Consider the following 27,957-nt stretch of genomic DNA (forward strand, 5'->3'; position numbering starts at 1 on the left):
TAAAAAAGTGACCTTTTATGCCAACAGTTAATAGAGCATTACATAAAAAGAACATAGCCCGCCTTAGAGGAGTACAGCTAGTTGTTTTTATACATATAAAGTAACGTTAATAATACTTAGTGCATTATATATATGACATACCGAGCTTTTAAAATATTAATTCACCAAAATAGTTCATTTTTTTTTTAATAAAATAAAGTTTAATTTTAGAAGAAGAAAAAAATATATACTTATACTTTCAAGGACAAAAAATATTTAGACTTCAGGTGGCAGGGGATAGTTTTTTTGGTCGAGGAAATGTGAGGCAGATAGTGCTCATATATGAGATTTAATTTTTCAGTGGATTTTTAAATTTACTAAAATTGGTTTGCATGCAGGGGACACATGGTCCTGACTCTTGAGAATTTTTAAACATTTTAGAATAAAACAAGTACAACTTACATATAGCACAATAAAGAACAGCCAGGGACGGTCTCAAAATTTTCTGAAAAATTGCCCTTTTTCACATTTTCACGGGTCCAGAACCACGCTCCAGTCCCGAGCAACTGCCATAAACTACCATAGGATTTGTAGCTTAATGTATACCCATGCAAATAATCACCAATTGATGGGGGGTCAATCACCTTCTTTTCGAGTGACATTTCGTGTTCTGAACCCACCCTACTTTTCAAGCACAAAACCGAAAGTGAAAATTTTGGCCACAGTTTCGCATTTTCGGAACATACTAAAGACCTGAAATACTAATGACCTGAAAGACCTGAAATTTTAGATGACCTACACAACTACACCATCACAAAATTTCAGGTCAGCCCAAATTTTCAGGTCAATTCAAATATTCAGGTTTTTCATATTCCTGTGTAAATAATATATTTTAACACTTATATACCTGGAAATATAATAAAAACTCACAAATAGACATTAAAACTGACACAGAACTTAGAAATGTTTCAATTATATATAATTTCAGGTCAGCTCAAATTTTCAGGTCAATTCAAATTTTAAAGTCTTTCGTACTCCTGCATAAATAATTGATCAGTATGATATATTTTAACACTTATATACCTGGAAATATGATAAAAACTTACAAGTAGACATTAATATTGACACAGAACATAGAAATGTATCAATTATATAAAATTTCAGGTCATTTGAAATTTTCAGGTCAATTCAAATTTTCAAGTCTTTCGTACTCCTGCATAAATAATTGATCAATATGATATATTTTAACACTTATATACCTGGAAATATGATAAAAACTTACATATAGACATTAATATTGACACAGAACATAGAAATGTATTAATTATATACAATTTCAGGTCAGCTCAAATTTTCAGGTTAATTCAAATTTTAAGGTCTTTCGTACTCCTGCATAAATAATTGATCAATATGATATATTTTAACACTTATATACCTGGAAATATGATAAAAACTTACAAATAGACATTAATATTGACACAGAACATAGAAATGTATCAATCATTTAAAATTTCAGGTCATTTGAAAATTTCAGGTCAATTCAAATTCTCAGGTCTTTCATATTTCTGCATGAATAACTGGTCATTATGATATTTTTTAAACAAAATTATACCTGCAAATATGATTTAAACCCCCACAAGTAATTTTATTTGATAAAAATCTTAGAAAAGTATCATTTATATAAAATTTCAGGTCTTTCAGGTCTTTCAGGTCATTAGTATTTCAGGTCTTTAGTACGTCCCCGCATTTTCATTCCATATCGGATGAAAAGTGCTACCAGTATTAAAGTGTCATATATCAATGAAATTGACATGAGCTCCTCTATCCACAAAATGAATGCAATAAATATTCTAGCAATTTATACCCCTCAAATAACCAGCCAAACCCCAGGTTCTCCCTTTATTTCAAAATTCCTTCCAAACTATCCCCTGCCACCTCAGCCAGGCAACGTTGAAAGCGAGGAACGAGGAGTAACTCTTGTGTTCTTTTTATAAAATTCTAATCAGGTGATCACGTTCGGAGGAAGATCAGCCATGTTTCGGGCACGCATACCAGACACTGACAGTTAAAGAATATATAGCTTTTTGTAAACAAGGTTTGTATTCTTATCACTTGACAACAATTAAATTGCAAGCTACGGTGATTAAAACATATTATTTTAATTAGATCTGAAATTATGAATAGAAATATCAAAACTATAAAGCTACTTTCGTTTTGAATCTAAATGTTCTGAATTTTATCAAACTCCCTAAATTAGGTATAGATAATCAAACGCAACAATATCAGTTTGAGTTATTTTTAAATGATTTAAAAAGTTTTGAAAACTGTCCAATAATTTCCAGCTGAAAAAATATTCAGAAGGGGTGGGGGTAATTTTAGTCATTTAAATGTGTGAATTTTATAGAGAAATCTAAATTGAAATAATGTTACATATACAAAATCAGTTCTTCGCTGTGACAGTGTCTGAGAATTTAGAAAACATTAAAATCCTTTTCTTTTTATAACTGAACAAAAAAAATATAAGTATTACATATTTTTTTTATAGAAATTTAACAACCATGGATCCTCATTCCAGTGCCCAGGATGTACCCCGATGTGACCTTTGTGAGACCGCCATAGTACACAGCTACTGTGACTTTTGTCATTTCAACCTCTGCACGCCATGTATAGGCAAACACATCTCAGATGGATACGACAAACATAAAATAGTCCCTTTTAAGGAACGAAGATCAACCCTCATTTATCCAACATGTGAAATACATCCAAACAAGAATTGTGATTTTCAGTGTGAGGATTGCGGAAACATTTTTGTTTGTTCTTCCTGTACTGCATCTAAGCAGCACAAGGGACATAGCTTTGTAGAAGTTACAGAAGTTTACAAGACAAAGAAAGGAGTTATTAAAAGAGACACAAAAGACTTTGAGAATCATATTTCCCCTAAGTATGAAGAAATTGCACTCGACTTGGAAAATCAGCTTGCCAACCTGGATGGAGGATATGAGAAACTTACAACAACAATGTCCAAACAAGGAGAGCAATGGCACAGAGAAATCGACATCGTCATCAAGAAAATGAAAACTGAAATCAGCGAGATAAAAGAGAAACACAGAGACATTTTACAGAAACACTTAAATGAAATCAAACAAATACAGTCTCTCATAAAAGAAACATTACAGACCATCAGGAAAATCGAGAAATCCACTGAAGTATCTTCAACCATTGAATACTGCTCTAAGATTAGAGAGTTCAGCAAGCTTCCACCCAAGGTTCAGGTATCACTGCCAACATTCATTCCAAAACCAATAGACCGTGAGAAGCTGTATAGTTTGTTTGGACAGATCACCCCATTATCTACTGCTACAGAAGAAAATGTTTTGTCACTAAACCAACCCAAAACTTCAGTCAGAGAACTAATGGATGAACCAGAGCTTGTTGCCACAATACAGACTGGGCATGAAAAACTACGCAGTGTTACCTGTCTTAATGAGGACAGGATTTGGACGAGTGGACAGACCAATGATATCAAATGCTTCAACATTAAAGGTTCACTCCTCCAAACAATCAAAACAAAATCAGGAAATTGGCCTAATGATATAGCTGTAGACAGTAATGGGGATCTATTGTACGCTGACGGGCCAAAAAGGACAGTAAACATAGTAAAGAATGGACAGATAGAAGAGTTGATCAGATTACAGGGATGGAAGCCTGTTAACCTGTGTTTCACCTCTACTGGTGATCTCCTGGTTACCATGCATAGTGTTGATGAAACTCAATCCAAAGTTGTCCGTTACTCAGGATCTACAGAGAAACAAACCATTCAATTTGATGATGAAGATAAACCTTTGTACTCAGGGAATAACAATATTAAATACATCACTGAGAACAGAAACCATGACATCTGTGTAGCTGACTATGAGGCTGGTGCAGTAGTGGTGGTTAATCAGGACGGGAAACTCAGATGGAGGTACACTGGTCATCCCTCAGTTACCAGGAACAAACCATTTACACCCTGGGGTATCACAACAGACAGTCAGTGTCGTATCCTAACAGCAGACTGGAGCAACCTTTGTATCCACATTCTGGATCAGAATGGACAGTTTCTCCGTTTCATTGATAACTGCGATCTGAAGAATCCTAATGGTTTATGTGTGGACAATAATGACAATCTGTTTATGTGCGAGTTCTTCAAAGGCAATGTAAAGAAAGTCAAATATCTAAAGTAGACATCATCAATTATAAAAATGTGATGAAAATCAAACAAAAGTGGCCTTTTTCTGACGTGTATATTGAATTTCATTGTTAGCATTTTCTATGAAATAGTTTTATATTTTGCTTTCCTTTATATACTGATGGATTCATAAATTCTATTCGTTCATTATATTATTAATTCTATTTTCAATAAAAAAAAAAAATCTCTAATCCAATTCCATTAGTTGAAGTAAGTAGCATTTGAGCATTGTTTGCATGTTATATACACCTGTTGTACCTTATCAAATAAATTGACAAGTGTCATGATCATCAGTGTCATGTCAATTACCAAGATAGAAGTAGATTTCGCATGTTGCTCAGTCCTATACAAACAATATGCTGGTATTACATGTACATACATGTACATGTATATGTATAAGTTATATATTATCATAATATATTAATTATTTATAAATTATAAATAAAAAATATTTTAAGGGCTTAAATTGACAGGGACCGTTTATAAGTATTGATAGAACACTTCTGAAACATATATAACTGTTTTAATAGCTGTTAAAAGTACAAGAAAAACATTGCTTTGTATGTTTCGAGCAGAGGTTATGTAATTTGGGGCATTTCTTTTATTGTGTTAACTGGTCATAGGAAAATTCTTTGCTGTACTTCAACTCTTGTATGTATGCATACATGTATTATTGTATTTTCATTTAATATTGCAGTAGGTACCATTATGATAATGAAATCAATTTTTAAAATCAGTTTAAAAAGTGGGTATCATAATAAACTCATTCGAAAAAAAACCCATAAGAAATGTTCAACCTGATTAAAATCAGATCCTCGATCCACTCCTTGTTTTTCTACTGTCGCAACACGAGGAGCGGATCAAGGATCCAATTTTAATCAGATTGTAGAAATGTTCCGATCAATCATATTACAAACTCTGCATTATAATTTAACCATCTCTTTGAAAAGTTTACGGATGGATGGACGGATAATAGGTGATCAGAAATTCTCATTTGAACTTTAAGTTAATGTCAGCTAAAAACCCCAATCCACCTTCTTAATGGTAAGATTCACAGTCCATATTAGAATACTTGTTAAAAACAAAGTTATTCAAGAATAAACAACTTGTTAAACTTTTATGATTCTATTCATTTATTTTTTTTAAAGTTTCATAAAGACAGAATAAATTATTATGCACACTACCAAACCTGTCTGTGTACAGAGAATACTATAGTAAGACAATCAAATTATTGTTTGCTTTGTTTTCCTTTACACAAGTTAATATTACATCATTGAGAAATACAAATATACAACAGTCAAAAAGAAGAAAAATCTTTGTAATTATGTTCATTGCACTTCACTGACTGTGCATCAGTCATCCGTTTGTCCGACTGTTTGTTTGTTGATAAGTCTCTCAATATGAGAATGTCCAGTGTCTGGTCACCACTCGTGGGGATACCTATTGCGGTCTCTAGGGCAGTGTTTACATTACGACTGTGGTAGATTATATTTAACGTACGGAACTTCTACATCCTCTCCCTCCGTATCATTACAGCACAGCTCCAGCACTAAAGCTTTCACGTGACTAGGAATCTTCTTCTTGGAGACTCTTTTAACTACTTCTGATAATCTGCAATTCAAAACATCATTTTGATAAAAGTAAGAATGCATAAAAATGTTCATATATGAAGTAAAAATAAAGTTTATCTTACTATCATTGCTTGAGATATTATTGCATGTCAATTGATTCTTCTGACACAAGCCCAGAACTGTAGTATAATGTATAATGAATTGAATGTTTGTTAAAATAGTTCATTTTACTAAACAAAATTTCTTAAAACTAGTCATGATACAAGAATACCCCCATCTACTCTGAGCTATAAACATCCAGTTTCACCGAAATCTCTATAAGTTCATTATTTTTGTCTTGAGAATATTTGTGTGAATAATTCAGAACACAAAAACATGATTAACTTACGGTAGTCCCAGTCGCTCCTGTCGTTTGGCAGGGGGCATGAAGAATGAGTACAACATGGACACGCCCTGTGATAACATGGTGATCTCCAGCTTGTATTCTTTCTACAAAGGTATACACACATCATTATTATCAAGGTGACATCAAAATTTCTGACCCAGAGTCACAGAGTCCAATACTATCTATTGACAGCCAACAAAATGTTTAAAGAACGCTCATTTCTGGATATATGAAATTAATTCCAGCTTTGACAGACAATCACGGGTCCATATATTTATCTAATAATAACAGACTTGTTTACCTGGAAATAATCTAAAAATTCCTGTAGGGTCATCTCTCCTTGAACTTCAAATCGGTCCCATAATGTGAAGTAAGTGTCATAATACTAAAATAATAAAGTACAAACATATACATACACATGCATTTGAGAAAGAGCACACAGAGGCATATCACAATTTTTAAAGTTCTGATTGAATTCATTACCTTGTTCTTGGGTGCTGCTATTGGTTCTGAGAAAGCAAAGAAGGGCAAGGCCAGATTTACAAATCCATTCTTGTAGCTTTCTAATTTATTATGTCCTTGTACAAGCTGTAAAAGAGAACTTTAATATTGTAAAAGTGGTAATAACCATACATCGAATGACAAGTTTTACAACATATGCATGCCGAAATATTTTTGATCAGGTGTGGATCCAGGATTTTTTCCAGGGGAGATGGTGGATTTACTTATTCCCCCCCCCCCCCCCCCCCCCCCAACAAAAGAAAATTTTACTAAATAAAATTTTTACATTTATCAAAATGCTCAAAAGTTAAAGCCGGGCCCCCTCCTTTTTATTATCAAATGTTTATTTTTTATATTTAGTCTCCCTCCAGATCTGAGCATGAATATCCTTGGAATTGTGTTCCCTTGGAAAATGACACAAACCTTTCCCTAGCTAACATAGCTCAAACAAAATCAAAATGAACAGGTACATGAACAATTTATGCCATAAAACATAACCTGCACTCAAAGCACAAGTGGCTATGATCCCTTCACGACCAGACATACCTTGATGAGTTCTACAGCCACTAGGCCTGTGATGAGTGCTGTGGTGGTAGCAATGGCTGGGATGATCTTTCCAGCAATCAACTTACTCTGAAACATTGAATGGAAAACAAATTAGTTTTCTTTAAATTTTGTTTTTGAAATTAGGCTGTTGTACATATCATTCTTGATCATTTGATAAACAGCATATATCTTTCTTTAGTAAGTGGTATATAAAAATCTTAAGATCGGTCCAACCCCAAAATCCACATGCAACAAGACCCAATCAAAACAGCCTAATGATATGTACATGTATATATAGACTTAATACATTTGTCACATACAGTTGGATGCTTACATATGCTTCAGACATTTCATTAATGTCAAGTATCTAAAGAACTGACTAACATGTACACTTTGCATTAACTGTGTGTATATATACATATGAATCAACCATATCTACTTTTAACTCATTAATTCCCCTCAGTATACCTTGTGTCGATCTGCTGGTGGAATGTCATAGTTCTCGGCTCTCAAATTGGAAGCAGCCACGATAAAGTCCATGTGGAAATTAGTATCATCATCTTTCTCAAACTCGATAGGAACTAATTTCATGGCCTTTACTTTCTCCACAGGGGGCAAGTCCTTTTGTAGATTTTCCACAGCATCAACATCTGCATTTGGAAAATGAATTATACAATTTCTCCAAGCCTCTTTAAAATTCATGAAAAAGTATCCCTTCTATAGTAAGCAAATGTGAAAAATTTGACCATTAACTAGATGAATGATCTTAAATTCGACCATTCATCTTTGACCTTGATGTTCAATTTAAGACCTGGTTTGTTGGGTTTTTTCAAAAGCATGCAAAGAGGAGGTTTAAAAAAATACACCCTATTGTTACATCTCTGGGGGCATAAATGTGAAAAGATGCTGTCCATTATGTACAGTAAAACACAGTTATAACGAAGTACCAGGGACGGGCGATTTTGCTTCGTTATAAGCGTAATTCGTCATATCCGTCAAGTTAACAACATGTAATATAGTCCCGGGGAGTGAAAATCACTTCGCTGTAAGTCTCAATTCATTATAAGTGTGTTCGCTATAACTGTGTTTTACTGTATTTGGGTTAAAATGACTGAAATAAATCTATTTCATCATAGAAACAATAGATCAAATCATTTTAAGCAATATCTTTTTTCTTTAAATTCCAAAAATACAGGCATGTTCGTGTAAACGTGGGGAAAAAATATTTTTAAAAAATCCTTTATCTATCACAAGGAGTTTGCAACACACACAACAGATTTTGTCAACAAACCTAGGTTTCCTTGGTTTCTTTCCATTTCAGCATCAGTCACTTCAATCTTTATCCCTGACCTAGGTTTAAACTCGGGCACTTTGACCTTTGACACCATATCACAGATAGCCTTTGGATCCCGAACTTGTTTGATGCCATACATTTGAGCCCTGAGATTAGCTACAGACATAACATAGTCGAAATGGGTGGTCTGCAATAAAGAGGACAAAATAAGACAAAGATTATTTCCTGCAGAGAATCGAATTGCAGGGTAAACATTACTGACAATTCAATTAAGATACAAAATAATAGTTAGAGGAAGATCACAGACTGAACTTACATTATTTACATCAAACTCCAGTGGATGCGGACATCTTTTTGGACCAGACCAAAATGGAGCTCCGGAACTTGTGACCTGATCAAAAAAATCAACCAAACACAAGTTATTCTACCTTTCTATTATTTATGACAAAACTCTTAACACTATTCTATTAAGTTTGTAGAGGATTTGATAATAAAAAAATAACCATACATCATTATGTACTATACTTAATTTGTTTATTTTAGCTCTTAAAATTCACACAAATCTTTCCTGTTATTAACATCAAGGTTACACAAACGCTCTCTAATGCCATTTCCACATGACATATCCTTAAGGTCAGACGACACGTTGCTCAATTTTAGATAACTTTTTCTAGGAATTTGTTAATGGTTTACAACTACTTTGACAAGCTTTCTTGCAAAAAATTAGGGTACCTTACCAGGCATTTCTGCAAAATACTAGAGTATGCATTTTTCTATATAATCTTCTTGAAAATACACTTGAATTGCTGATATAAAAATAAATACATCTACAGCACAGCAAAATTCACTATAATAGAACTATATCTCCGCCGGGGCGGGGCTTTGAACTCACGACCTTTAGAACCAGCTTCTGGCAGTGAGCGTCCACGGTTCTAACCACTCGACCATCTGGACATATAACCAATTATTAATAAATTTTGATCGTTTTTAAAGTAATTATAAAATTAAATTTTTTTATTGGAACTCTTTATTACGAGGAGATACAAAAAAGATTCTCGAGGAACGTGTTGTCTGACCTTAAGATGACAATTTCAGGAACTTTTCTGTCCCCCTCCCATTCTTCAATTATGCTAATTTTTCCTAAGTTTTATTATGAAGGATTGTTATGCAATTTAGTTTCCATCAGATTATAAGCTGACAATGGATTTTCATAAGTGTACATGTACATGCATAAAGACAATTCAATAAAAAGAAATAGCTGTGTATAAATCACTATCAACAACACAGACCTGATCAGGAGGGAAGTTGAACAGAAGCTGACGAATGTTGTTATTATAGTTCTCCTGGAACAGATTCCTGGCAAAAGTCACGCAGTCCTGGAAACTGGTTGGTCTCTCGTCAACGATGGCCTTCTTAATTCCTTGTAGTGTCTCCACCTATATGTACACAAGGCAAACCAAACGTTAATCACACAAAAAAATACTACTATATTGGATATTTATTACAACATGGAGAAATTTCATTATGAATAGGGCGATTGATACCCTTTATGGAAGAAAAAAGGGCACAAATTCTTCAATGTATCCCCATTTTCTGTTGGAAGAAACTGAGATTATTTGCATATTCATGCAACATTGGCTTGTGCACATGAAGATAATTTTAATGTTCAATGGACGAAAATCACAAATGCCCCTGGTTTTGACTTACTGGCTGTGTGCCTGGGAGTTTGGCAGTCCTCTCCAGGAATTTAGGATCTGTGGCATATTGAAGGGCGCCCTCTACTGGCTGGATGAACAGTCCCTCAAACTGGTCTCTGGCCCACTGCAAAAACACAAATTATACAGTATTAAAGGGATAATATATCTAAGAGTTTAACTAATAGGGCAGCAATTAAGCCATATTCTATGGAAATTTTTGAAAAAAGTATAGATTGGCCAAATTTGGTATATTGGTGTATATTATCCTGATGTGGTTCCCAACTTGAGTGACATCATCATTGCGAGTACTGTATGTACACTGCATTGAAAATATGTAATTACCGTTATTGTGAATTGACTCACAGAATTAATTGAAAGACCTTGTTTGAATAGCATTGCATTAGCAGCGGAACAATTTGTAGATTTTTGCATGTTTAGAAGGTTTTGATCTTTCACAACTTCATGCTTCAAAATATCAAATTTGTACATGCATTGTGGTAAATACACACATGAACATTCACTCTTTTAAAAAAAAAAATTATTACAAAAATAATGTAGTTTCAATGACATTGAGGAGCTTCATCAAGTTACAAAATAAAAAATAACCTTTTTAGTCTCATTTTCTCATAATTTTAGCACAACAAATTTTTTTTCTTCTAAAAAATCTAATATTTATAGGTTTTTCCTTTTATCAAGTTCTCTCAACCTTGAACTAAGCACTCTACACACAATCCTTAGACTTCCAACAGAAACTTGACAGGTCTGGGGATCTCTAAAGGAATTCCCTACCTGTAGTGTGTGTTCGATGGCGTTGGGGAAGTTCTTGAGGGTACAGATAGGAATGGATTTCTCGGGAGGGTCCTGTGAGGAGGAGTAAGACTCGGTCAGTTTGGGAATGACCACCTGTACGTTGCCCTTGGTGCCCAGGGTCCCTGATTCCAGCAGGGGCTTGTTGTAATACACACATCTCCTGTCCATGTACAATCCTGGGCAATAAAACAAGCCCATATTGATTATTATTCAATACAACATACTGTACTAAATTATGCATTATGCAGTTTTTATTAAATGTTCATAAGCATTTTAATATTTTTTTCATATACACATGTACTGTTGATGCATGAATATTAAATCATCTAAATTCTTTTTAAAATTCTTAAATCAACGGTGTTTGCTGAAATATTACAGTACCAGGTGTTTGCTGAAATATTATCGTACCATTTATGTTCTTTGTAAACAATTTTGTTTAAAATAAAAATTTAAAACAAGAAACTCACTTGCATCCACATTGTCGAGGGCATTAGCCACACCATCCAGCTTCTCAAAGAAATCGTCAGTGTAGATGTTCTCTGTATCGGGCCCCACCCTGTTTTCCTGGGAGGTGATGTTTATGTAGGGATTCATGTGTTTGGCAGCACAGGCTGCTGTTGAGGATTTAGGTTTCTAAAACAAAATTTCGTGGATAAATAAAAGTATAATGAGCAATCTAATAGTAATACATCTCCTATTGGTATGGGCCTCAGGGGCTGAAAAATCCGATTGCCCGACACCCGTGGTTTTTCCGATCGGGCAAGTAAAACATAGGTAATCATAGATTACTAAGCTCACCGAGACGGAGCATCACCCTTATGAGACATCACCTTCATAAGACCACCTTTATTATTTTATATGAAAATCATACTTTATGATCTTGGATATTCATGGATTCTGTTTTGACAAAATATCGTATATTATCTGATAAAAATTTTTATGATAATCATATGTTCATATGTTAATCAATACAATGATATAAAATTAAATATTGCATCATGTCATATTTCTAATATAATACATATCATATAATAAATAAAATACCGCAATAAACAATAATGAGATTTGATATTGTAACGTATGATATGACATTGTATTGTGTTATACCTTATTGTATTTGATCACATAATACAATATCATAAAATATAATACAATATAGTATCATATTACAATATGATATTACATAATACATCATAACACTGAAACATGATATTATATTGTATAATATAGAATGATATTGTATTGAATGACACTGAAACATATTTAATACATTATATGATATTATATCATATAATACAATATAATTTGATTCCAACATTGTATCTTATCAAATGATACAATATTATGTGATATGGTAAAATATTATAAAATACATTATTATATTATACATATTATTACATCATATGACACAATAAAATATATTACAATATCATATAATACAATTTCATGTGATATGATAATATATCATATAAACCAATATCATATCATACAATATCGTATGATACAATATTATATAATATTACAATATCATATAATACAATTTCATGTGATATAATTCTATATTACTGAAACCAATATCATATTATACAATATTGTATGATACAATATTATAGAATATACAATATTGTATCATAGGATACAATATAATATTTTGCAATATCTTATGTAATTGTATCATGTGATAAAATAATAAATTAAGAATACAATATAATATTATACAATATTGTATCATAATATACAATACTATACATAACAATATCATGATACATAAGCACATCATAAAATATCAAAAAAATTGATACAATATTATATACTATTGTATAACTTTTTATAATATAACATATGATATCATATTGTATCATATCAAACAATATTGTTTCATATCATACAATACTTTATCATAGGAATCATGTTATATCATTTATCAACAAACACATCTATCTATCGAGCTGGTTTGAGTGAGGTAGGAGATTTCTTTAGCATCCTTGATAATGGAGATCAGGCTCTGCTTCTGAAGCAACCTCTGCATTTAATTTATAATAAAGTTAAATCAACTATGCAAGCTATCATCTATAAAACATGTGACCTGTTCCAAAAAACTAAACCTCATCCAGCATCCGAAACCTATGGCTCAGATTCAGCATTCAAGCCCATCAGGTGCATTTGTATCATAAGACACACCATCCATGGAAGTCTGGTGAAGTAAGGACAAGTAATAACTAAGATATCATCATCAGAGGGCACCTGTTTCAAAAACTTTATCTAACCAGCTCTTAAAACCTTAACCTCCTCCAGCATCCGAAACCTATTGCTCAGATTCAGCATTCAAGCTTGTCAGGTGCATCAGTATCATAAGACGCACCATCCATACAAGTTTGGTGAAGTTAGGACCAGTAGTAACTTAGATATTGCTATCAATGGGCACCTGCAACAAAAACTTTAACCTGCTCCAAAAACCTTAACCTCCTCCAGCATCCGAAACCTATAGCTCAGATTCAGCACTCAAGCCTGTCTGGTGCATCAGTATCATAAGGCACACCATCCATGCAAGTTTGGTGAAGTACAGACCAGCAGTAACTAAGATACTGCTATCAAAGGGCACCTGCAACAAAAACTTTAACCTGGTCCAACAACCTTAACCTCCTTCAGCATCTGAAATTTAGGACCCAGATTCAGCATCCAAGTCTTTCAAGTCCATAAGTAGGTCCAGATGCATCATCCATGCAAGTTTGGTGAAGATAGGACAAGTAATAGCTTAGATACAGGACCTGCAACAAAAACTTTAACCAGGTCCGGACGCTGACGCCGACGCCGAGGGTATAGCATAAGCTCTCCTTGACTTCGTCTCGGTGAGCTAAAAATCGGTAGGGACTTGCCCGTGGGCAAGTGACTTTTTAAACTTTCGCATATGTACTGAAAATGAAAGTACCGTATTTTGCCGAACATAATACACACTTTTTTCTAGAAAATTCTTCATGATCTAAGGGTGTTAAAATTATACACCACAATAGGATTTTGACGTGGTTTTTTTCCTTTATTTTTAACACCTCAGAGGCCTAAGTGAAATCATGGCCGTGAAGACGTGTGCGCTTGTGACCTATTATCTCGGACATTCACCTAAGGTGACAGAAATTATCAAAACATCCAAAACTGTTAATAAAATGTTTGGTTTTTTTACCTTTAAAACAAATCCAACAAAATATCAACATGTTATGTGTTCATTTTTTAACAAACTCTCGAGAAAACCAAGAGGAAGAACTATATATTTTATGAAGAGTACTGAGTATTAAAAGTGGAAAAATTTAAAGTGAAGGGCAAAACCATCGTACGGTATGTGTATTGTTTATTTTTAATCACAATGAAGAATTTGGTTGGGCTGGTAGATATTGAGGTAGGGCAAGTAAATTTTGCCTTGCCACTTGCCCGAGGGCAAGTGCTTAAAAAATGTATTTGTCAGCCCCTGGGCCTCTTATATGAAACTCCAACGATATCTTATTTTTAAGCTTATATTCATACTGTAAACAATCTCTCTCTCTCTCTCTCTCTCTCTCTCTCTCTCTCTCTCTCTCTCAGAGCATGTATATATACTGACCTGTACGTCCCAGGGCCTAAACAGGAACTGTCTGTTAAGGTTGGACTTCTCAATGATGTCCATGTCTGTCACATATATATGTCCATTCTCTCCTGCAGACAGACCCATCAAGGCCCAGTTCTTTAACATTTCACATCCAATGGCACCAGCTCCCACCTACAAAACAATTCTAACATTACTACACTTCAAATATCTTCATTCAAGCACTTCGAATACTTCATGTGTAAAAATCTTTAACTAAGTTACCAGTCTTATCATAAACTGTTTCCACATTGCTCAAAGATGTAACAATTGTAAATATACATTTACATTGTATGCATTATATCAATAACTTATATAATATCATCCAATTACTGTAATCTGTTATTCAAAAGAAATCAACAGCACTTACCAAGAAATATTTGAGGTTTCCCATCTTCTCCTGGAAATCTGACCCAAATACAGCTACCTGTCCATCATATCGACTATTGGTCTGAAAGTCAAAAAAATTGTTTTGATTTTAAATCTGACAATAGATAAATACTTATAAAGTGACAATTTTGCATCAATTTGAGCTGTTTATTCTATGTTCAACTTCTTTGAACCATTGGCGTGCTAAATGGTTTACAGTAACTTACTGGTTTACACTTACTGTTAGAAATCAGTGGTTTACATTACTAGTTACTGTTTTACAGTTACTCTCTAATTTACTAGTTACTACATGTAATATTTGGTCTATGGTTACGACAGTTACTGGTTTACTCATTACTACAGTACCGAGCAGACCCAACCTAACACCAGAGTAAACCCCAACTAAACCCTGGGTTTACTTTTTGAAAATTTGGGTCCACTCGGGGTTTACTTTGGGTGTACTCGGGGTTTACTCGAGAATTGCTTTTGGAGTTAACTATACGCACTGAAGTGTGAAACAAACTTGTATTTTATCTTATCATCCTACTGCCTGTAATTCCTGCCCTTTGTAAATTCCGAATACACATGTAGCGTCTGCTTTCAGGGTATTCTTCTGATCGGGGTTTACTCTCTGTGTCCACTCTGGGTTTACTCTGGGTCCACTCTAGTAAACCCAGAGTAAACCCAGAAAGTAAACCCAGGGTTTAGTTGGGGTTTACTTTCTGTTAGGTTGGGTCTGATCGGTACTGTAAACCCTAACTCAACCCTGGGTTTACTTTCGGGGTTTACTCTGGGTTTACTACAGTGGAACCAGGGTAAACCCAGAGTGGACACAAATAGTAAACCCTGATCAGAAGCATACTCTGAAATTAGACGTTACATGTGTATTTGGAATATACAAGAGGCAAGAATTACAGACAGTAAGATTGTAAGTTAAATGAAGGGTTTGCTTTACACTTCAGTGCTACAGTTGACCCAAAAAGCAAATTCAGAGTAAACCCAAAGTAAGCCCTGAAAGTAAACCCAGGGTTTAGTTGGGATTTACTCTGGTGTTAGGATGGGTCTGATCGGTACTGTACAAAAACTCAATGATTTACGGTTACAACAGTAACTTACTGGTTTACTAGTTACTTCAAGTACTCAATGATTTAGGGTTACTACAGTTAACTGTTACTTACTGGTTTACAGTTTTCCTCTGTCAGAGAGGTGTCCTTGTCTTCTGGTAAACACTCCAAAGCATCAAAGTACATGTACTGACACACTGGGTGGAACTTCCCCGAGCAGGCCTGAAAACAACAACATCAACTCATCTTATTACCTGTACACCTCATTATCATAATTTTTTATATGGATTTAAACAGTCACATGGCAGAGAAAATGGGAATCTATATAAATATCTTTTCCAATATGTGCTAAATGTATTATTTTTTCAATAAACTAAACTAATTCTTGATTCATGTAAAATAATTTTAATAGTAGAACATAGCTTCAATCAAATGCATATTAACAAGACAAAAAAAAAGTTTTAATCATCATATGACATTTGACCTTACCTTCATGACCTCCTGAGCTGCCACCCCTCCCATAATGGCTGCCAATGGACACAAGTCTCCACGGCAGGTGTAAGCCATCTCTCTCATTACATTCTCGTCCAGTTCATCCGCTTTAGCTGGTGACTTCTCATTCAAGGCCTTCACAACTTTAAGGAATTCATCAGCATCAGCCTTAAAAAGAAGAGAGAAAAAAGCTTCAAAATCAAAATTTTACTGATTCACTTTCTTAAACATCTAAGGTTTCTGTTCTATAAACAACAAGCAAATTTTTTTTAGTTTTGATTACTCACCCCCCAAAAAATTGGGACTTTGAAAGTTTTAAGTTATTGTTTCTTAAAGAAAAAATTGGAATTTGGAAGTATAAAAGTATTGTTTCTATGAATATAATTAAAACTGACCTTGCATCGACTACGAGGCAGCTGTCCTTTCTGTTTCTGGAATTCATACAGAGCCTGGAAACCAATGTGTAACTGACCGGGGCGGTCAAACTTAGCAAAGTCTGTCATGAGGAACTCGGGGGCATCCATAGCAGCCTTGATGGATTTCTGAAAGCACAAAGAAATAAAAAATCAGTAATGAGTTGTAAGGAAGACAATTTTTTTTTTTTAATTCAATTCCTTAGTTACAACAATGAACCCTACTTTTGAAACAACATTAAAAAAAAAATCAATAGAAAAAAGCTGGAAGAAAATAAACTGACACATTATCCAGTTGTATAAACTTACAAAGTGAATTGTTTTATGCGTCTTGACTTGGGAAACAACACCCCCTCGTTCATAGTTGGAAAATTTGCTTGTATCTCCAATGCTAAACGTGTACGGTCCTGCAATTAACAAAGCATTTTTTCTTTAATACGTACATGTATCTTCTTTTTTACAGTATCTCCAAATATTAAATGGGCACAGCCCAAAAGTAAATCAAAAACTGTTCTTTTCGACATACATGTGTAGGTGAAGTAGGAAATCCATATATTCTGAAGTAAATTGATTCAAATGTTTTAAAGGAAATAAACCGAGGGAGAATTACCTAGCACTTTGATTTTGATTGGTTTACACCCATTAAGCTCAGTCATTCCCTGTATCTCAGTGAAAGTGACGTGATCCCCGTCCTCGTATCCATGGCGGGCTTCGTCCAAACAAGTGACCACGCCCTCTTTATCCTAAAAATAGATCAAATTGTTCAGCCCGCAACATTTGAACAATTTCGGTTTTGTTGTTGTTTTTTTCATCTTTACATAATAGAGTGCTGTGAATTTTTTTTATTTTTTTTTTATTTTTATTTCATTCTCCACAGACACCATGAGAAAAAAAATGTCAAGTTTGAATAAGGAACAATAAATTTTAACTTAAATTATTTTTAACTTATTTAGTGTTTAACATTCACCCTGATCAGAATGTCTTTTACTGTATGTCAAACCCAGCTGCACCACCATGCAGCCAGGAATAGGGTCTTTTTTTAATCTGTCTGGGTCTGCCTTACCTTAGTGATGGATGCCACCATGTTTGAGATGGGCTCCTCCCCATCCACATCATTCACCACGAAATTATCTCCAAAGTCGCAAAACAGCTCCCTGCCAAAAATCAAAACCCCCACATTAACATTACTATAACCAGACAATGAGCCTCAGTCCTAGTTTCTATAGCGACTATGACTGATAAGGAACAACCAACAAGGAGCTTCATACACCAATGGTATTCATTATTTGCCTGAATTTTCATCACATACAGAATGCCTTTTTAAATTCAATATCATGGAAATTTTTACTATGGAAAACCTGACAATTTTCAAGAAAAGAACTGAGCTCTTTCAATGAAGTTTACTGATAGAAATGTAAATTTCATAAAATGAACTTGAATTGTTTAAGTGCACTTTTATCTTAACTATTCGCTTGGAGATAAAGCTTGCAGAAAATATGGTTAACATAAATAAGGCAAACCATTTCATTCAATAAACGAATATCAGCTTATAAAGTCCAACAAAATTGAAACTTACGCAAACAGTCCTCTGGAATCAACAGAAATGAATTTAATGTTGTTCTTGTGGCAGATCTCTCCAATTCGGATTTTCTCCTCCAAATTTGAGTTAGTCAGGACAACTACCTACAAATGAAATCATAAAGACTAGTAAATTATTTCAAGCTAAAAATAACTGAGTAATTAAAATATATCCTCAATTCACATCTCAATAAAAACAATTAAGAAATTCAAAGACATTTTACGGAAAATGGTTTCTAAAACAGCATTTAAATTTTAAAAAATCCAATATTTACAATGTTATACACATGTATGCAGTAGATTGTGACGAGAGACCTTTTTTTTTTCTCTAGGTCTTTTACTTGGGAGATACTATAATTGGATGGAAAGCCATGTGTCTACTTCTTACCTGAAATCCCTTGATGAACGCCTCATTGAGGGGGTCTGTGCTCTCATTAACAGGTACGTAGGTGTTCAGCTCACCAAGTTTAGGGGCGGTTACAGTTGCCCGATTCTTTCCTATGTCGCTCTCTTGAAGAAAAAACTGCAAGTACCAAAAATAGCTTGCTGTCATCCAGGAAAAATGACTAGTATGTGGGCTTACATCCAGGAAATTGATTCAGAGAAGGAAATTGAGTAATTACTACAGAAATAACCTATTCATTTAATGGTAAATGGTGCCAAATTCTCAAGACACGCTTTGCCATTTTTGAATGAAATTTCTTTAAGACACCATTTCTTATATGGAATATCAAGCTCTTACTTCTACACAAACTCATTGTTCTATGTCGTACAAGCAAATTTTTTTATGCTGTAGGTAGAAAATTGCCAATCAATATTAAGCTAACAAAAGGCTTACTGTATTTTACAGGAGTAATAGTTATGTGATCCCGCTTTTCTGTATCAAATCACAAGAACATGCAGAACTTTTATCCTTATCTCTTCAAATTCTTTACTCTCAGAACATAAAAGTGGGATTTTAAAATCCATGAGGGGGTGCTTCTCTCTATTTTACGCAGATATTTATTCCTCTCATTTAATTAGGAATCTATGGAAATTTCACTGACACAATTCTTGCAATGAGTCCTTTCCAATACACCTTATTATAATCTTCCAAGCCTTCTAAGCCATAACTTGGTATAAAAATTGGAAAACTAATGTACATGTACGTCACATACCTGTGAGCTAAGGTCTCCCCAGCCAGCATTCTCAGTGTCCTGAATGGTGACCGACTTGACCCCTCCGAGCACCACATTTTTGGCCACTTCCACCCCCAGGCCTTTCATTCCGGCAATCAGGACATTGGAGTTGGCCATTCTTCGCATCGCTTCATGTCCAAGCACATATCTATATATAAAAAAAAAAAAATCATGTAAATCAAGCAATTCTTTTAAAGTATTTCAGACTCTATTTATTCACAATGTTAAAGTAAATAAATAAATTCAATATTTAATATTTTTCTTTAATGTTTTTTCATAACAGGAATACAGATTGCAATTCACAGAATGATGAAATTGATCGTTTCACACACACATAATCCATATAACATAACTAGATCTAGATGCACAGAATGATGAAATTGATTGTTTCACAGACACACACATAATCAGATGCACACAATACACTGGGGAACTCAGGAATTATTCCACAGTTTCATTAATTTATTAATTAATACATAATTTATGTACTAACGTTACCATGACAAAAATACTTACAGCTGTCTGGAGTACAGACTCTCGTCAATTTCACCTTTTCCGTCCAGCGTCCCATTTTGAGCCATACTAATCTGAAAGAATTCAAAAATTTGACTTCAGCATACAAACAAGAAGAGAATGATGGTTAAGTGGCACACAAATATATATAACTATATTAAATACCATGAGATAGCTCAACGAGGGAAAAAATATAATTCCTTCCTCATTGACATCCTATGCCTACAGTATATATCCTATTTCAGTGTTGCATCAATAACTTGGACGCCAGAGGCATTTGATCTGCATGACTTCATACTTTTTCAATTCTCTTTTTTATAATTCAGTCACGCTAGGTTTCACATCAAGTTTGAAACAACACCATGAACACCCCATGTTTCATTTCCTTACACCTCATTTAATTCTTTTTTTCACCAATGCAGATGTGTAGACAGGTTTACAAATTTAAAATGAGAACATAATAACACAAAACATGCATGAAGAATAGAAGGTCTTATTAATAATCATCGACCCCCCCCCCCCCCTTCTCCAACACTTTCCAGCTTAATACAAATATTATCAATTATGCCATATCAAATGGTTTTATATGTTGATACATGTAGCATCAAATGGTTGTATTGCACTGATAAAGGATAAATATCATCAAATAATCTTATTACATGATTGATTATAATGATATATATATATATATACTATCAAAATATTTTACTGCACAGTGAAATACCATCAAATAATTGCATTATGTTGATGCAGCAAGGAAAACTATACTTAGAAGTGAAAAATAAGACATTTACACTTCTGATTACTTGAATGTTCATTAACAAGCTAGAGCATGTAGATTATTAATAAGTAATTACAATATTTTTGGTTTCTAAAGATTGAAATACATTAAATTGAGGGGTTTTTTTTTTTTTATATTCTATGTTCACATCAGGATTATAAATCAAAACACTCAACCAGATTAGATTTCAGTCATTCATAACTGGAAACAAGATTAATAAGAGCAATATTTGGAAATGTTAAAATGTCTCCACTCAACATAACTAAATATAGGCATGCTCTTGAATACATCTAAAAATAAATCTGATCAAACAGGCTTGTCAATCCAAACACTAATTTAAGCAAGAAAAGACTGAATATTAAGAAATATTCACAGCAAAATGTAACTATAAATAGATGAACGTGTGTGGTATAGATATATCTTAAAAATAAATCCAATGCAACATTTTGTTGGAAGCGAGACCAAAATAAAAGAATGGCATTGTGTTTTAAATAAACAGGCTTGTTGACTCAAACAAAGCTTGTGGCCATACACTAAAGAAAGGTAAAGTGAACTTGAAATATTGATTTTTTTCAAAAAGAATATGTGTACATGCAGAGCAAAATAAATACTGTTCATTTTTCAATGTAATTCTAGCTGTCGCCACAGAAAGTATTACACGAAAACATATAATAAAGATATTATAGGAGCAAACAGAAAATAAATCAATTTACTGAAAAAGTTGCTATAAACATCCAAATAATCAGACTTTTTTTTTTTTAATAAGCAAGTTTGTCAAAGAAGGTGTATATTTTACCGAGAAATGTGATGCTTGTAGTCCACTACCACAATTATTTTAATTTCCAAGAATCAGAAACAAAGTGAAAGTGAAAATAGGACTTTCGGAAGTTTAAAACCATCCCTATTTCAAAGAAAGATTATCAAATGTCAACAAAATATCAGCTGTGATATCATATCTATACATGTCATAATATTGTTAACATGATAGATATTCAGCACATTCATCAGTCTTGGTGTCCTATAACTTAAAAGATAATCTTGATCAATGACTGGCTTAATGCAGAGTGGAAAGTATTTGACTGATCTATGTTTAATAGAGAGAGAGAGTTGTGACATCATTTATACCATTAATTAAAACTCATCAATATACATCCAAATTCCATTCATTTTTTTAATACACACCTCAACTAGTAAGCATAATGCTTGCCCTTTGGGTCCCTATAACCCTCATCAGCAAAATTATTAATTTCCTTAACATTAGAAAAATCTTATATTGATCTTATGACGAATCCAATTTCAATCAGAGATAGTTCAAATGACCCTTAAAAATTCCCTTAATTAACACTACAAGAAAGATGATCAACTGCTGAATGCTTGCAATTAGGCCAATAAAGATAAATTGGCAAGCCCCGATCCTGTTACTGATGTGTGTTAATTGTAGAAGTGCGTCTCCGTGTCTTGTCTAGACCTGGGCTGCGTTTTACAAAAGAATTTACGACAAAGTCGTAAATATTTTTAGTCTCATGGAATGCCCTTTGGGTAACAAAATTTATATCAAACCATTTATTTACCTTTATTTCAATTTCTATAATTATTTTATACAGTCATTAAATTTAAATAATGATAAGTTTGTGATTAATAAGCACTCATTAATTTGGTCGCAAGTCGTAAGATCTTTTGTAAAACGCAGACCAGGTGTGTAACACAGACACGGGTGAATCAATGAATGACACCAAACCCAGTGCCCAAAGCAACAACTTTGTTATTGAAATTAATGGCGACCACTGATCATCGGTGAAAGTATGATGTCTTGGATAAACAGCTTCATGCAGTAATCAAGACAAAAAGGAGGAGTGCAGGTTGGTTAAACTTGACTCATAGTTCATTGCAACCACCACCCAAAAAAAAAGAAATTTAAATTAATAAACAGATCATTTTGACGACCATGTTGATTTTTAATGCATATCAAGAAATTCAATTGCTTCCATTCAATATGAAATATCTCAATATCCATAAGAATATGAATAAATATCCGTATGAAATATCTCAATGCTTAATCACTGATACAAATAAATGTTAAAAGCATGTTTTAATTACTTTCAGGAAAATGAGGAAGTATCATTTTTTTTTATTTTGTATAAACTCAAAATTTCACGATCTAATGCACTAATTTTCATTTTTTTTTTTTTAGTTCAGTAAAAAAGAAATTTTAAGCAATCCAAGTACAATAAAAGATATAAAAGACAAATCACCAAAAAAGCTTGTTATGTACAGAAGAAGGTTATCGTAATAAAAGCGAAACCTATACACATTGTCAGACCATACTGGACATATCTTTTAAGGGGGCTGGATGGTTGTTGCCATTTATAGACTATATTGATCTTCTTTGGCAGAAGAGCTTCCTTAAATTGGTTCTTTGTTCTCTCACTCTGGAGAATTCTACTTCCAATATATATAATCAGAATGTGGTCAGACAGTCCAGCTAGTTCTGACATCCAAGATTCGCTAACACTTCAACATTTTAACGGCAGACTCGGACATAAAACATAATTATTATACCAAACAGCCGAAAACAGTTCAGTCTGTACCAAAAAGCAAGCAGATTCTGATCAACTGTGACAGATTTGATCAAATGTTTATCAACTCTTAAAATGATATATACCTCTAAATTCTAGGAATATATAAAAAAAAAAAAATTGTTCCTGTAGATTTCTTAGTCACATAAAGATTTTATTTTACGGTATAGCTCGTTACTTTGGTGGGGTTTAAAATTTGGTAAATTATTTTTTAATTGAGTTACATCATTACTTGAACACTTGCTGTTTCAACAATTTCAATCATTTCTACTTCATAAGTCTCCAATTAAGGCTTATGCATGTAATGTGAAGCTGTACTTTACCAAATTTTTCTTTTATTAGCAACTTTATGTTTCCTGCCAAAATCAGCACTTAAATACCCAGCCAAAGATAACTTGCTATGCAGTAGTTGTCATCAAATATTTAAATTTGATGATAATGACTCTACGATTGTAATGTTTTTATCTGCTGTCACTTTAGAAACATTTTAACAAGAGCTTGGACTTTGGGTAGTTGTGTCAAACAGCAATGTGACGAAGGCCTGTCTATTTCATTGCTGGCCACTCAGCCATGGCTCTTTGAAATCAACAAGATTTGTCTTGCTTTTGAGTTAAGACTATGCAATTAGTGTATATTTTGCTTGAAATTGCGTCATTTTTTACTTGTTTTGGTGCAGGAAATAGATAGCTACGTCCAACCGAAAGTCCAAGGTCTTGTTAAAATGCTTCTACTATCCTCAGCCAATGAGATATGACGATGGCTTTCAACGAATTCATCCAAATGTGGATGGGAGTAAATTTCAATGTTTTTAGCACAGACTGGAATTCATTACCTTCTGTGAGGCGGGTTTGTCAGCTTTGTTTCCCATCTTAATTGAAATCCAACAAGAAAATAAAAAAAGAAGAACGCCTGATTCAATATCACACAAGTTTCAAAAACCAGGCCACCTCATTTCAGTGTTGATACTGAAATGAAATTGCCTGTCGTCGATGCTGGGCCATAAACTACTGCTGATGAATTTAACGACCATTAAACATCAGACCTCATCTCTCTTCCTATAAGTAATTTAATGAATTTAATACATTGAGAAGTTAGTTGATCATGTTAAGTGTATTGATTTCTTATTCACCAGTTGCCATTTCCAGTCTCCATCGAGTCCTACACAGGAAGACTCCATGCATGCAATGAAGAAATGATTCACTCAGATGTTCATATTTGCCGTTGTTTTAATTGGTTGATCAGGTTTAAACTTGATGTTAAAAAAAAAATTCAAGCAGATCTATTTCTGAATTACACATACTATAAAATATTCAAACTAACAACAATTTTCTATAGTTGGTATGTAGTAATAATATTTTTTAAATACATTTTGACAATTTTTGACAAAAATACACATATCTGACTGTCAGAGAAGTGCAACCAAAATTGATGAAAGGGAAAAATATTCAAGATTTTTAATTGACATGTTACCATTTTTCACGTGGAAAAATTCACAAGAACAAAAACAGATTTCATAATAATAGAGATTTATGATGTTTCCATTTTTCCTTCTTACATTGCTAATCATTCAGAAGTAACTTGGAATATATACCTCACACAATTTTTTGATGTTATCATCCAGGTACTCTCACATGTTTCATGTTTCAGACCTCTGCGATGCAAAATCCCCAAAGACTTATTGTCTTAAACTCTTCGGTTGTGTATTGAAACATAACAAACTGGAGGGGGGGGGGGGGGGGGGATATTGGGATTTTTTCATGGTACTGAATGTTTAAAACTAAAGGTATAAAATTTAAGGATATGGGAAAAAGAAAGCAAAATAGGATAACTTGAGACCGAGTAATGTAACAATAATCTAAATGTTTGATTTTAAATATTTTTTAAATCATACATGTTTCTCCAGGACAAGATTTATTTTTTTTGTTGGTCACTTGGACTTTCAACTAAAATTTTATAGTCAACATGGTCAATGACAAATTCAAAGTCCCACTGGACTCTATATGGCGGAATGGTCACATTAAACTCCTTGAGACATTTTTAAACAGCTCTGTATGGAGCTAGAAAAATTTATTTAAAATGGATGGATTTTTTTTCACTAAATTTATACAGTTTATATGCATGTAGTAATATAAATAAATGCTAAATTAAGATGTATTATTTTACTGGAGAATCTTCAAGAGAGGATTTTTCATTTTTTTTTTTTTGGAGGGAGGGGAACAAATTTGCTGTGACAATTTTATGCTGGGTTATTACAATGTTACACTCCCCCTGATTCTGGTCCAACAAAGGAACGCTTCTTATAATACTGGTAGATATACAACATTTTCCATAATTGCTTGTCAAATAAATCCCAATTTTGATATATTCATAACTGCAAGAGGGATATCGTTTATCTGAAATTCAGTTCCTTTTATTGTTATCATTAGTAAAATTTTATCATTTTGGGTAATGAAGAAACATATTTTAAACTAACTTAAAGTACTTTAATACACAGAGTTAGTTTTAAAATACTTTATATTGGACTTCCAGATTTGATTAAAAGGGTCATTCATTTTACTCTGTGCCACATACAGTGGCCTACTAAATATTGAAATAGCAGGGGCATCTTTGCCCCCAAAAAATCAAGAAAATATAATAATCATGACATTATTGTGAGCACCCCTATTAAATTTGGCATGCACATGTCAGAAATCTGCATGTACAGTAAGCATTATTTGAGCAACAACAATATCGAATAAATTATCACAGTAACAATTGTCACTTGCTTTCCTTACGTGAAAATGGCAAATGATTCTATAGTGATAACCTGTCATTTTGCCAAATATTTCAGACAAGTGGGGTATAGGCAAAAATAACATTCATGAAAACTGCGTGAAAGACTGCAAATTCTGGAATGCATCGGCAGATTTACTCTTCACTTACCAAATTTTCAGTTTCACTTGAATTAGAAGTACAGTGTGTACCGTTGGCTTCTGTTCTCGCTTTCTTGGCTGGGGGACTTTCAGAATCAGTACAATTGGACATCTATAAAAGCACAAAGGAAAAGTGTGTTACACGCTTCAAGAGACAAATCATCGATTAAAATCTCAGTAAGATTAACAAGCGTTTAGACCTCGAAGTTATTTCTACAAATGATTCGGAATACAACCTGAAATGAGTTATTAAATCGCCAGTAAAAATCACAGGCGTACGATCGGTCTAAAAATATGGCGGCTACTAGGAACGACTACTACACGTGCGAGAAAGGGGGAGAATCCAAAAATAACAATGACGAGTGTATTCGTGGAATACACAGAATCGTTCCGCCGACTTGTATATTCTTGCACCGAATATTCACCTTGATCAAACATTTTCAACACAAATTAAAATCAGGATAAATATGTAATAAATGTTATTATTTAAATATTATCATTAGAAGAAATTAATAAAATTTAGAACGCCCTGTCTTACCAAAGATTAATCCAATACACATGAAAGTGTTGTTGTATCCTGATGTCAACGGTTAACTTTAATATAGTAAGGTGAACGAATGTTCTCGAACAAAATGTGGTGAGAATGTTGCGATCACTGTAAGTAATTGTTCCTACAAACGTTTCGTTTATAGCGTTGACTAACACGGTGTTTCCCAACTTATTTTCTGATCTTTGATAAATGAACTTCCTGTTTCTATGTCATTATAATGATGGGATTGTGGGTAAAATTCAATGACGTCATGTGCGAACGAATTCTATTTATAGAATGTTCGATTTCTTTCTTTGTACACGTACGCGTGTTCACAAGGTTTTAACACAACAAAATTCACCAGAACTTTAACAACAACAACAAAGCATGTCTTAAAATACATGTACACTATAAAAAAAGAAAGTCGATCAACCATTTTTTTTGCCCAAACTTTGTTTGAGATATAATGGTCAGTGTTAATCTAATTATATATAGTAAGCTTTTTTCGGTTTGCACGAGAAAGTACGAAAGACGTGTCACGTATTAAAATAGATTATAAAGAAGCTAAATTGCTCCAACCCAGGTTATACGAATATAACTTGGGTAGATATTGAGTTCATTCCTTATACATGCAAGAAGATGGGTGAATAAGGCGTGTAAACTGCCTAGCTATTTGAGGATAGATACTTAGATGCTATTAAATTAAAATATTAACAAATCTCATAATTTCTTCCTAAATTATTGAAAACAATGTAATACTATATTTGCCATAACATCGTTTTATAACATTTATATATGTTAAATATTTGGAATACTAGGTTGATTTAAACTGGCGTATGCGTGTCAAAACCTCCAAATAGTGTCATTTTTAGAACTTCAATGCTTTTTCTTTTACAGTGTGGTTCTTGGGTCCATATTTTTGTCATGT

The 27,957-nt window shown here is 33.5% G+C and overlaps 2 protein-coding genes across 7 annotated transcripts; one reads left to right on the forward strand and one right to left on the reverse strand.

The window, feature by feature from the left end:
* The first annotated feature begins 2,532 nt into the window (after nucleotides 1-2,532).
* On the forward strand, nucleotides 2,533-4,495 carry LOC128158758 (uncharacterized). Its single transcript, XM_052821717.1, has one exon. It carries the CDS (start codon nucleotides 2,538-2,540, stop codon nucleotides 4,200-4,202), a length of 1,665 nt encoding a protein of 554 aa, XP_052677677.1. The 5' UTR covers nucleotides 2,533-2,537; the 3' UTR covers nucleotides 4,203-4,495.
* Nucleotides 4,496-5,313: 818 nt separating this feature from the next.
* LOC128158747 (ubiquitin-like modifier-activating enzyme 1) lies at nucleotides 5,314-27,258 on the reverse strand. 6 transcript variants are annotated; one of them, XM_052821700.1, is made up of 27 exons: nucleotides 27,039-27,258; nucleotides 26,511-26,612; nucleotides 24,421-24,456; nucleotides 20,235-20,305; nucleotides 19,698-19,866; nucleotides 18,929-19,063; nucleotides 18,539-18,645; nucleotides 18,026-18,116; nucleotides 17,573-17,705; nucleotides 17,272-17,369; nucleotides 16,945-17,091; nucleotides 16,547-16,717; nucleotides 16,172-16,279; nucleotides 14,995-15,075; nucleotides 14,604-14,759; nucleotides 11,479-11,644; nucleotides 10,991-11,187; nucleotides 10,212-10,325; nucleotides 9,794-9,940; nucleotides 8,821-8,895; nucleotides 8,502-8,691; nucleotides 7,679-7,860; nucleotides 7,211-7,297; nucleotides 6,647-6,751; nucleotides 6,465-6,548; nucleotides 6,167-6,267; nucleotides 5,314-5,818 (listed from the first exon to the last, which is right to left on the reverse strand). In XM_052821700.1, exons 2-27 carry the CDS (start codon nucleotides 26,610-26,612, stop codon nucleotides 5,677-5,679), a joined length of 3,195 nt encoding a protein of 1,064 aa, XP_052677660.1. In that variant the 5' UTR covers nucleotides 27,039-27,258; the 3' UTR covers nucleotides 5,314-5,676. The 6 variants fall into 6 exon arrangements, with proteins under 6 accessions (XP_052677660.1, XP_052677661.1, XP_052677662.1 ...); XM_052821701.1 differs by lacking the exon at nucleotides 27,039-27,258 and adding an exon at nucleotides 26,737-26,887; XM_052821702.1 differs by lacking the exon at nucleotides 24,421-24,456.
* Nucleotides 27,259-27,957: the final 699 nt, after the last annotated feature.

The sequence above is a fragment of the Crassostrea angulata genome, chromosome 8 (assembly GCF_025612915.1).
Source record: "Crassostrea angulata isolate pt1a10 chromosome 8, ASM2561291v2, whole genome shotgun sequence".
NCBI lineage: Eukaryota > Metazoa > Mollusca > Bivalvia > Ostreida > Ostreidae > Magallana > Magallana angulata.

What these genes read in the sequence shown, in the direction of transcription:
- LOC128158758 (XM_052821717.1), top strand. Translation starts at nt 2,538, where the DNA reads ATGGATCCTCATTCCAGTGCCCAGGATGTACCCCGATGTGACCTTTGT.
- LOC128158747 (XM_052821700.1), bottom strand. Translation starts at nt 26,612, where the DNA reads ATGTCCAATTGTACTGATTCTGAAAGTCCCCCAGCCAAGAAAGCGAGA. An exon ending in CCTCGACAATGTGGATGCAA is followed by an intron (nt 11,188 to 11,478) that starts GTGAGTTTCTTG and finishes TTTATTGCCCAG; the next exon opens with GATTGTACATGGACAGGAGA. An exon ending in AACTCCCAGGCACACAGCCA is followed by an intron (nt 9,941 to 10,211) that starts GTAAGTCAAAAC and finishes GTGTACATATAG; the next exon opens with GTGGAGACACTACAAGGAAT.